Source organism: Nematolebias whitei, chromosome 6 (assembly GCF_014905685.2).
Source record: "Nematolebias whitei isolate Nwh7 chromosome 6, NemWhi1, whole genome shotgun sequence".
Classification (NCBI taxonomy): domain Eukaryota; kingdom Metazoa; phylum Chordata; class Actinopteri; order Cyprinodontiformes; family Rivulidae; genus Nematolebias; species Nematolebias whitei.
Window position 1 is genome coordinate 32,429,926 of NC_056503.1, and position 11,383 is coordinate 32,441,308.

Sequence of the window (11,383 nt, forward strand, 5' to 3'; positions counted from 1 at the left end):
AGACACAAATGAGTGAAATGTTTATAGCTGCACTCGTCCAGCGCAAAAGGCAGGACTACTCTGACACTGAATATCCTCACAAAGGTCTGACGCGGTCAAACTAGAGGCAAACAAACAGCCTCTATAGGCCTTTATATATATTTTTATACATTACATATTTATATATAGATCATAATAAGTTTACAAACAATATATATATATAGTATTATGTATGTATATTGTATTACATATGTATACATATATGTGTATATTGTATTATATATATGTATATATATATGTGTGTGTGTGTGTTTCCACACAAAAATTCTAATTTATTTCATTGATAAATTTAGTTTTGGCTTAATATCATAGCTCGCCGCTAGGTGGAGGTAGAGGCTCTAGACATTTGTCTTCAGAGAAAACACAGTTCTTGTAGTAGAAGAAGAAGCTGTCAGATAAAATGGTTCTGGGACGAAGTTAGCGACCTGGCTAATGTCAATATTCACCAACAAGCAGACCGAAAGGACAGCGACGTTACCCGATAATTCCTGAGACGAATGAAAGTGTATGTTTACAAACAATTCATACAGACAATACAGAGTATAGTTATTAACCTCACGTTAGCTCAATAATAATCTTAGTTAGCACGTATTAGCTTAGCTTGTCCTGAATTACCGATCTTGGAAGGCTTTCCATCACAAACACACATCTTTAATACGGTTAAATTGTCAGAAATAATAAATGAAATGCGTCTCTATGAGACTAAGAATATGTCGAGAGGTAGTTTATGAGATAATCATAATGTTTGAGAGCTAATGCTAACTTAGCTTTTACCAGCTATGCAAGTTCCTTTAGTTAAACCGAAACTAACTGCATTTTAAATTAGTCATACGTTGGATGTTATAAACTTTTATTAAAAGTCGTTAATCTTGCCATACTAAAATTCTGGTGTGTTAAATCTAAGAAACAGCGTGTGTGTTTATTATCTAGGTTTGATGTGAGTCAAAAAAAGAAACAAAATGCTATTTGTTCTGTCATTTAAATAGTAATATTTGTACACTTTACAGTGCATTTCTGCAGATTGACTTTCTGGATCTACTCACAGTCTTTTCCTCGTCCAGTCTTCTTCGCTGAAGTAAGATGAGCCAAAGGAGAGGCATCCATTTGGATCAATCAGAGTTGCTCTGCAAGAAAGGATGTGGGTTTTATGGCAACACAGCCTGGCAAGGCCTGTGCTCAAAGTGCTGGCGAGAGGAAAATCTGCGAGACAAACAACAGCAGATTCAAGAAGACTGGGCTCTTGCTGAGAGGTTTGTCTGGCTCCGTTGTCACGTCTGTGTAAAATTCAGAGTAGCAAATATAATCCTACCTATCGGCCTTGCGATTGTCTGACTGTCCATTTTAGTTACTTGATTGTTTTCTTTCTAGGTTGCAGAGAGAGGAAGAGGAAGCGTATGCAAGCAGACACCAGAGGACCCAATCACAGCCTTCAATCACAACCGTTAAGAAGAATGAAGAAAGAAAGACAAAGGAGAAGTCAAGCAAAGTCCCAAAGTTTTTTACTCAGTCAACAAAAACACCACCAAAAAAAGGTTAAAAAAAAATAAAAAAAAGTGGGGTGGATACCAGTGGTTCTGAACTTTTTATTTATTTATTTATTTTAGGGGTGCACCGATTGCAGTTTTCTGGCCGATCACCAATTTCTAAAACGTCTGACCTGCCGATTCTGATTTTGGCCGATACGATTTTGTTTTATAAGCGACACTGTCAGGTGTTATATGGTCACAATGCACCTTCAATTTTCTAATCTGATTTTATTGAAAAACATACTCTTGAACAACATCCTAGAAACATTACAAACTTGTTTTAACTGGCCATGAGGTAGTGCTCTGAAATATAAATGAAGTTCAGACAATTGTTGTTAAAACTAAAAAAATCTGTAAAATCGGTTTCTCATGCAAGTATCGGGCCAATTTCCCAAAATTAAGGAAATCGAGGCCGATTTATCATTGCTCCCCTAATTTATTTATTTATTTATTTGAAATCCTTAAATTGGCCTCAAACACTTTTCTCCTGTTTTCAAGCCTGCATGGTGATAATATTTATTTTTATGAGAACTCTGACAAGTGTGTGGGAGATTTACCTGGAACTGCAAGTTAAGGTATAAAAGAAAGTTTATTGAGAATTCAAAATTATTTTAAGTTTGTTCTCCAGGGAACAGTAATTTGACGCTGAATCGTTTAAAGGTGATCAAACTCATCTTAGTAGCTGAAAATTAGGAAAAAATTCCTATTGAAGTTCACAAATTAAATTGATGTGTTTTCTGAATGAAAGACAGAATTGTCTGCAGTGAAAAATCGCAGGAGCTTTTCTGGTAACACTTTTTCCAGATCTGCTGTTCAGGTTTTATGTAAAGAACAAATTTGCTTTGCACAAAACTTAAAATAGGTTGTGTTACATCATTCCTAGGGTTGCTGTTATAAAAACTCATTGCAGCACAGAGCATTTATTACTGCACGTTATGTGCAGAAATCAGGACAGGATTGTCAAAGTTTCTGCAGCTTTGATGAAAGTAAAATCCAGTGTCTTTTCCCAGATGCTTCTTCATTCGACGCACAGTCAGCACCGAGACCCAGCTCCTCAGTGAGTAGACACGCGTCGTTGGACAAAGACCGTGCAACGTGGGAGTTCATAGATTTTCTCAAGCCTTTGAAATCTGGCAGAGAAATCTTCAAGCAGTGTCGCGCTTTCACAGAGAGCATGGCGTATAAACGGGTGAGCAAGTCCAGACGAACTCTTTCAAAATCATCTTCAGTTTTAAAGTCAGACAGCACTTAATGTTTTTGACATTTCAAGCTGTCATCATTGCCCTAAAAGTTACTGCAAACAGTTTAATTGCAAACTTTTAAACTTGCTAAATTTATTATTATCTTGCCAAAACAAAAAAAAAAGTTTCACAGTATAGTTTACGTCTAATAAAAAAATAATACATTTTTATGGTAAATAAAGTTGAATATGTGTGTGCATGTTTTCCAGTAATTAACTACTATATTGTTTCCATTATACTGCCAAAACCTAAAATTGATGTTCTGAAATTTTTATAAAAAAATATTCTGAGCTGTTGATTGTGCCTTTTGTGCTTCAAAGAAAGTAATTTATTGTATGATGAGCATTAAAGATCAGTCATTGGAGAAATTCTTTAAACTTCAATTTGATTTAATCTTTTTCAATCTATTACGTTTAACATGTTATTTTCATGCATATTATTACCAACTTTGATCTGCTTCTGTGTTTTAGTTGTGTTTTTTTGCCATAAATCTTGTTGTATTGAAGCTAAAATGTTTATTTTGAATCTTTCTTCAGGATATTGGGGTTGATGAACTGTCAGATTGCGTGCAGGACTTCTACCAGAACCTCTCAGAGGGTCGCCCCGTCCCGCTCAAAGGTACGCCATCACTCTTTAACCCAATAAGAATCTGCTTGTAGTCAGTAATAATATTCACAAAAAGGTTGTTATCCCTTTATAGCTCATTTTCATTGTATGTATTTGCTTTGTAGGTTCAACAGATCATATTGAGAGAATTATGGATGAAGTAGAGAAGTACATGATGACTCGCCTCTACCAAGAAGTTTTCTGTCCTGAGACCACAGATGATGAGAAGAAAGATCTGGTGATTCAGAAGAGAATCAGGTTTGCAAGCAAAGGTTTTAATATTTGCTGCTGGTATTCAAAGCAAAGCAGAAAAGTTAGATTGTCCTGATCGTGTTTTGTTACAGAGACTTGCACTGGGTCACCATTGAGATGCTTTGTGTGCCTGTAAATGAAGAGATCCCCGAGGTCTCTGACAGTGTGGTCAAAGCTATCACAGGTGAGTGAGACTCACTCTGCGAACCAAGACAAGTAATCTCTTTCAGATATTATCTCCCTGTATTTGCCTTGTTTTAGATGTCATAGAAATGGATTCAAAGCAAGTCCCCAAAGACAAGCTTGCCTGCATAACCCGATGTAGCAAACACATTTTCAATGCCATCAAAGTGAGCAAGAAGGAGGCTGCATCTGCAGACGACTTCCTCCCGACTCTCATTTATATAGTGCTGAAAGCAAACCCTCCACGACTGCACTCTAACATCCAGTACATCACACGTTTCTCCAAACCCAGCAGGCTCAGGACTGGAGAGGATGGTTACTACTTCACTAATCTGGTGAGGAAATTACTTTTTTAGCTCACCTTTCTGCTTTTAAATCATTAAACAGCACCACAGACTACACCCTCCACATGTTTGAGGAAGTCCAGTTAGCACCAAGTGGAACGTAACTAATTGATGGTAGTGGAAAGGTTTACAAAACAGCAAAGTCCATGCTCAATAATCCAGGTATACAATCCAACATTTTTCAGTCAGGTCATCTGGACAGTTTCTTTTTTGTGCTGAAACGTTTCGCCTTCGGTCCGGAAGGTTTCATCAGTCAAGGAAGCACAACAAAACTGATTCTTCCCCCAACAGCTTACTCCAAAGTGGAACAAACCAGACCGGACCGAAGGCGAAACGTTTCAGCACAAAAAAAAAAAAAAGAAACTGTCCAGATGACCTGACTGAAAAATGTTGGTTTTACAAAACAGTTTCTTTTTTTTTTTTTTTTACTCAAACAAGCTTAAGTCAGGTCCTCTGCACGGGTTCTTCTTTGTGGAAACGTTTCGTCTTTTATCCAAAAGACCTTCAGTCTGAAGAGCTGCAATAAACTCAGTAGTTATGTTTACATGGACATAAGTAATCGGATTAAACGCCCCATTCGGATTATTCTGAGCTGATTCATTTTTTCATTTAGCCTTTATTTATCCAGGTAGTCTCACTGAGCCACAAGAACTCATTTTCAAGAGAGACCTGTTTATGGAGCAGATGGGGGTTAAGGGCCTTGCTCATGGCCCCAGAGTGGGGCGAATGAAGGTGGGGGCAGGTGTGGGTACTTCACCTACCCCCACCCACATTTTTGATGTTGTTGGTACATTAAAGTCGCAGCACATCAGCAGTTTCTGACATAACACCAATCTGTTTGCCACCAACAACCAAGTCACTTAAATCTCTTCCTCGTTTTGGTGCTCGTTCTGATTTTCAGCCTGTCATCTTCACGTCTTATGTCCACGTGCACTGACTTATTGCCATGAGAGTGTCCGATTAGCTATTTATGTTAGGAGGCAATAAAGTGGCAGGTGAGTTTTTATGGTCTTTTATAAATCTTACCATGTAGTCAGTCAGTAACTGTTCGTTTTCAGATTTTTGTTAGTTTAAGTTGATTTTGTTTACCACTGACTTCTGGTTTAAAGTCTAAAAGATTTAAATGTTAGTGAATATGGGTTGAGGGGGTTGTTACACACTCGTTCATTGTTTCAACTGTTAGGGCGACTAACATAAAGTATTGGTGTTGATGTTCAGAGGTGAGATTTTTAACGGCCCTCCATGTTCTCCTCCTCAGTGCTGTGCAGTGGCTTTCATAGAGAAACTGGACGGTCAGTCTCTGAACCTGAGCTCCGAGGAGTTTGAGCTCTACATGTCGGGCCAGGCGTCCCCCCACTGGCCACAGTCCACTGGAGCCACCGCCTCCTCTTCCTCGGGCAACGCTGCTCTCGCTCAGACCCACAACAGCCTGGACCTGCTGACCGGTCTCGGCGAGAGGCAAGAGCGCGTCATGGAAAAGGCTCGTCAGATGGAGAGCGACCTCATCGACTGGACGGACGAGGTGGAGCAGACGGTGCAGAGCGCGCTGGACGCATTCCCTCTACAAACACAAAACTCCACTGCAGCCACAGTCGGCGGCACGGAGCCTGCAGCGTCCTCTGCTATCGACTCGGATAATGTGGAGAACGAGCTTCTGCCCCCGCCGCTGACACCTCAGGTGTTCGCTGGCTGATATGAAAACCGCTCAGCAGAGGAACCACTAACAGCTTAACTTTGCCCCCTCCTCCTATGTTGCTCTTAGCTGTTCATGTGCACGTCCAGCAGCTGTTGAAGCTGGATCACATTTTCACTCCGACGTCTCCACTCCGTCCATCATTGTCTTTAGGGACAAGTCGGGCGTTTTAGCACACAGTTACTTTCTTGCAAAGTTAAACGAGAAGATTGACACCACTTCCAACATCTGGGCAGCAGATCAGAAGCTGCAGCCGGATGTGTAGTTTAGCCTGATAGCTTGACGCTGGAAATAGCAAGGTCACTTTTTGGCATCTTTTAAAGCTCCCTTTTGTCTTGCTTTGTATCAAAATGTGACGTTACTTTAGATTTTATGCCTCTAAAACTGCTGCATGAGGGTTTTTTTTAACCACAGCTTGTTTTTGTCCAACAAACGCAGTGTTAGGTGTTAATCTCCATATAAAGTCCTGTTTAGTTTACAAGCTGTGCAAACTCAGTTTGACATGATGAAGTAACAAAGAATGATTTGCACATATTTCCACAGATTTGTGCCTGATCATCTCGAGGGTCTCTAACTGCAGAGAAAAACAAAAAGACTCCAATCGAAGCTCTTCCGAGACACAACTCAGAACGTCAGTACTTCTTATAGCTGTTACATTTGTGCCGTCTGGGTAACGATTTCTCAAACATTTTTGGGGGGACATTGGTGGAAGTGGAAACAGCTGTCCAGGAAACATCCTGTTAAGTTAACAAGGATTAGATTTTGTAAAAAGAAAAAAAAAACTAAATTGAAATTTCTATTGCTGAAATTACCTTCCACTGTATCATTCTTGGATTTTGGGCTGCATTTAGCCAGTATCCTCCACACTCCTCTGAAGAGAAATAGTGCATGTATCGAGTGTCTCATACATGTTTCCTTCATGTCCATAAATTGGTGCGTTTGTGTAGATATCTTCTTGGTTTCATGCCAGATTCCAGTTACGAGCTGGACGGACAAAAGTGATTTTATTTTTCTATTGAGTGGCAGATATTGATTCTTCTCGGTGACGTTAAACTTGTAATATTTACAGTAGCTAAAGAGAATTAAAGATGACTTTTGATTTATGAGGTCCTCAAGAGGCTGCATGGCTGCTGAAAGAGCAGTTCATGGTGAAATGATATTATTTTGCTCTGTCAGAGCTTTTAATTAGACAAAACGCTGTTTGACTGCAAACAGGAAGCATCAGAATCTCTCAAACCTGTTGTTGCTGTTTATAGAATGATTTATTTGTTTAGAAGCACTTTGTCTGATTTTAAAGCTCCTTAGGCTTCCCGTTAAATGAAAAGAACAGGTGCAAACTATTTATTGTATAGTTTAGCAGTTTTATAGTGAAGGAAATGTTTTACAGCTCCTTTCCTCATGAACTAAGATTTTATTTCTCTTTTCCGTTACAAGTCTTGAATGTTGTTGCAACAGGATGCTCCCGTCTGCAGCTGCTGGGTCTTAATGCAAGTTCCAACAACAGATTGAAATGCACTGTATGCAGACGATATTTTGTATTTTAAAACGTTATTTTTTTGGATCGTTTCTTTATAGGTTTGTTATAATGCCACGTGGGAGACGTTGACTCTACTGCCTTTAATTTAAAATTAACTTATTGGGACACTTTTATTGGCTTCTATGGGTGTGTGATGATCAATAAAAACAGAATGCTTTAAGGCCGTGTCATCGTTTTATGTCGCTGCACTGTTCCACACTAAATGAGACTTTGTTCATAAAAATAAAAGTCCAAACATTCCATGAACTGCATGTTACTCTTTGATGCCAGAGTTTCAGATTAAGAGCTCTGTTTTGGTGAAGATGTGACGCTGCAAGGTAAGTATGTTGTGAACGACTCCGCTACTACCACGTCATGTTTTAGACCAGTGTCTGTAAATGTGTTTTAGTTTGCTGTAGCAGCCATTTTGAATAGGGTTGACTCATTTATTTATTAAATTTAGTATCTGGCAAATCCCATTGAGATCACAGATCTCTCATAAAGAGGGCCTGAAGGCAACCTAACGTGCATGTGGGAGGTGTGCGTCCAAAGATTACTTTCTTTATAGACTTGTTTCTGAGATGTCTGTATAAATCAGGGGCTCTCAAACATTTTGGGTTCAGGGACCCCCTCATAACCCTCATGTTTAATCATTTTCTTAAATTTGTCTCTTTAATACTGTACAGTAGAAATATTTGTGTAACATAAATTCTAAAGGCCTGCTCTTTAATAGTAGTGATATAATTTTTATACCTTTAAACATGGGGTATTTTTCTTTCAGGACACAACAAAAATTTTAATGTCAACTTCCAAAAATGACAGTTTTGATAAAATTACCAGTATCAAAAACCACTTTAAAACTTTACCTATGCACATAATGAACATAGATGTATAGACAATTCTTCAAATTATTACAGAAAATTCTTTAAATAAAACTGAACAGAATCATAACAGTAGTAGTCAGACCAAGTACCAGGGCTTAATTTGTTAACTGATCAATGCCAGAAAACACATAGCTGGGGGGTGGGGAGTCTGAGGGTCCTCCCCCAGGAAATTTTGAATAAAGTAGATGTAATTTCCTGCATTTTGGTGTATTTTAACAGTTTGTTAAATGTCTATGTACTTGTAATTAAATATATATATATATTTATTTATTTTATTTTTTTTTGCAGACCCCAAAGTACCAGCTCGTGGACCGCCGGGGGTCTGGAGACCCCAGTTTGAGAACCACTGGGATAAACAACACACTGATTTGCACAAAAACATAAAAATATTTTTTACTTTTGTGATGATGTACAGTTACTAGCAAATAGATGTACATAAATGGATATAAAATACCTAACAGTTTAGTATTTTATCCTAACATTCTACATTTTTAGATAAAATTGTTACATAAATACAATTAGTAACAATACCTGATGTGATTTAACTCTGAAAAGGGTTTATAATTTCAGTTTTTCCAAAGTTACCTAAGATCAGTTCTTGGTATATTTCTGACTGGGCGTTGGTACGTTTTCAGCTGAATTTCTTTTTCACTTCCTCTAATTTTTCTCGTGTTTCAATTTCCAGAAACTCGTCTTAAATTAGATTGAAACAAATATATAGATTATTAAAGATACTGTGTAATAATTGTAATATAACGGTTTACATTGCAGAGAAAAAGGCAGAAAAACTCTCAAATATAACTAGATTATAGAATTTATTTTAGGAAAAATAACATTATTTGTTTAACTTTTTCTACTTTTGTTTTAAAATCTTGAATTTAGAATCGATAGCCATTTTTAACACATCTTTACACTGAAGATACAATGACATGATTTTGTAAACAAGGGCAGTATATTTGATTTTTTTTTTTTTTTTTTTTATGACGTCCTGTGTGGTGAAATAGCACCTGGAAAAAAAACATTTTCACTTCTCTTAATCTGAATTAAAGGACTCTCGTCTCTTCTCTGTTTCTCAGTGAACCCAGTTTGCAGAATGGATGCAGTCATCTCCTTTCTCTGTAAGTTTTATTTGTTTCATTTTGGAGTTATTTCATAAATTATTCAAGTTTGATCATTTTAACAAGTGTCATATTTCACATGCTTTTTCTCCCCAGTTCTTTTATCCCTGACATTTGTATTTGGAGGTAAAGAATAAATTAATATATTTTATGTTTGTAAACAAGAAAATCTGTGTTCTGTTAACTGAAGACTTATTTTAGCCGTTCAGATCCCGTTCAGAAGGTTGAACATTTATAACCAGAACCCCTCTGTGGGTTTTCTCCTCTTCAGACCCCTTGGTCACCTCCTACAGGGCCTTTGTTGAGATTGTTTCAGAATCGTCAAGGATCTTTTCTGGAGAGAGTCTGCAGCTGAGATGCAGCATTCCTGACGCCTACATGTCCACCTGGAGCTTTCTGTGGTTCAGAGGATCCAACCAGCTCCCACAAACCGGGGAGACCATCCGGCTATGGAACGTCAAGGTCAAAGAGAGTGGAAAGTTCTCCTGCCAGGGAGCGAGAGAGACAGACATGGGAACCATCAAAACCAAGCCAAGCCCGCCTGTGGAGATCAGTGTGGATGGTAGGATCTTATTTTACCAAATTATAAAACGTTTATTTCTTCGTTTGAACTTGAAACGATCACTGCTGATCTGATGAGCTTCTCTTTTCTCACTGAGCTGTGAAACTATCTGCTATGACTCATTTCTTCAGGTTGTAAAGATCTGCTTGCTTCTTTGTAATCTTTCTAAGGAGGGTGGGCCATCCTGTACGCACCACCTCACCCTTTCCTTGTTGGAGAAACCATGAACTTGACGTGTCGCCTTCGAGTGAACCGTCCGGTTCACGAGACCATCTTGTACAGAAACGGTGTTGAGGTGATGAGACAAAACGGCTCCATCTTGCATTTCTACTTGACTGACGCCACCCTTGAGGACAGTGGGATGTACTCGTGCAGAGCGTCTTGGGATGTGAGGAGACAGACACTCTCAGTGATCTCAGCTGCTACTCAAGTTCATGTTTTAGGTGATTTTAGTTACTAAATTACATCTTACAATAATTACCTACAAATACGAAATGCTTATTAACGTAAAATTAATTTAAAAAGACAGTCTGGTCATCATCGAGGTTATGCTATGTCAAATAATTATCATAGATAGTGCCATGGCTTAATTTGAGCCAGATCCTGCTGGAACAGGATCCGACAACTTTAATTTTGACAGGGTACGTTCCGGCAACCGTTTGCTTGGATCCGGTAACTCTCAGGCTTAATATTAGTAAAGTTATGAACAAATATGACTGCCTTGAATGAATAAAACTTATATTGGATATGTAAACTAAAAATAATTACATAAACACTCATTTTAAACACAACAGCCACGTACGAGCATACCAATATCAATTTATTTATAGAGCACTTTAAACAGCAACAGGGCCAACCAAAGTGCTGTACAAAAGAAAACAAACAATCACAGCAGACATGAAAACATAAAATAAAAATATACATTGAAATAGCAGTGGATAATAACTAAATGGACAACACTGTAGACTACAGACTGGATCAAAACAAATCACACCTTGTCAAAGACAAGGGAATAGAAGTGAGTTTTCAGGCAAGACTTAAAGACTGTGAGTGTGGGAGCCTGCCTGACACGCAGTGGCAACTCATTCCACAGTCTTGGACCTGCAACAGAGAAAGCCCTGTCACCTCTGAGCTTACAACGGGTTTCTGGAACTGAAAGGAGCATCTGGTCTGTTGACCTCAGAGAGCACGGTGGGACATATGGCTGTAGAAGATCAGTGACATAGGATGGGGCAGAACTGTTCAGTGATTTAAAAACATACATGAGTATTTTGAACTGGATCCAGAGGTGAATGGGTAGCCAGTGCAGGGAGGCCAAAACTGGAGTAATGTGCTCTCTATGGCCTGTACCAGTTATGCTGTATATATATATATATATATATATATATGTAAGAATAGTAGTACAAGAAGTAAGTACTA

At 38.4% G+C, this 11,383-nt stretch overlaps 2 protein-coding genes across 4 annotated transcripts in view; both read left to right on the plus strand.

The window, feature by feature from the left end:
* The first annotated feature begins 410 nt into the window (after nucleotides 1-410).
* rabgef1l (RAB guanine nucleotide exchange factor (GEF) 1, like) lies at nucleotides 411-6,158 on the plus strand. Of its 3 annotated transcripts, none has more exons than XM_037678206.1 (9): nucleotides 411-544; nucleotides 1,047-1,289; nucleotides 1,408-1,571; nucleotides 2,576-2,754; nucleotides 3,343-3,424; nucleotides 3,538-3,670; nucleotides 3,757-3,848; nucleotides 3,926-4,182; nucleotides 5,450-6,158. In XM_037678206.1, exons 2-9 carry the CDS (start codon nucleotides 1,120-1,122, stop codon nucleotides 5,882-5,884), a joined length of 1,512 nt encoding a protein of 503 aa, XP_037534134.1. In that variant the 5' UTR covers nucleotides 411-544; nucleotides 1,047-1,119; the 3' UTR covers nucleotides 5,885-6,158. The 3 variants fall into 3 exon arrangements, with proteins under 3 accessions (XP_037534134.1, XP_037534137.1, XP_037534136.1); XM_037678209.1 differs by having other exon boundaries at nucleotides 1,085-1,289; XM_037678208.1 differs by having other exon boundaries at nucleotides 1,101-1,289.
* Nucleotides 6,159-9,377: 3,219 nt separating this feature from the next.
* Nucleotides 9,378-11,383, plus strand: part of LOC119410886 (high affinity immunoglobulin epsilon receptor subunit alpha-like) — a 3,727-nt gene continuing 1,721 nt past the window's right edge. The window contains exons 1-3 of the mRNA XM_037677811.1: nucleotides 9,378-9,402; nucleotides 9,674-9,964; nucleotides 10,135-10,407. Of these exons, the coding sequence (XP_037533739.1) occupies nucleotides 9,378-9,402; nucleotides 9,674-9,964; nucleotides 10,135-10,407 (589 nt within the window). The remainder of the gene's footprint in view (nucleotides 9,403-9,673; nucleotides 9,965-10,134; nucleotides 10,408-11,383) is intronic.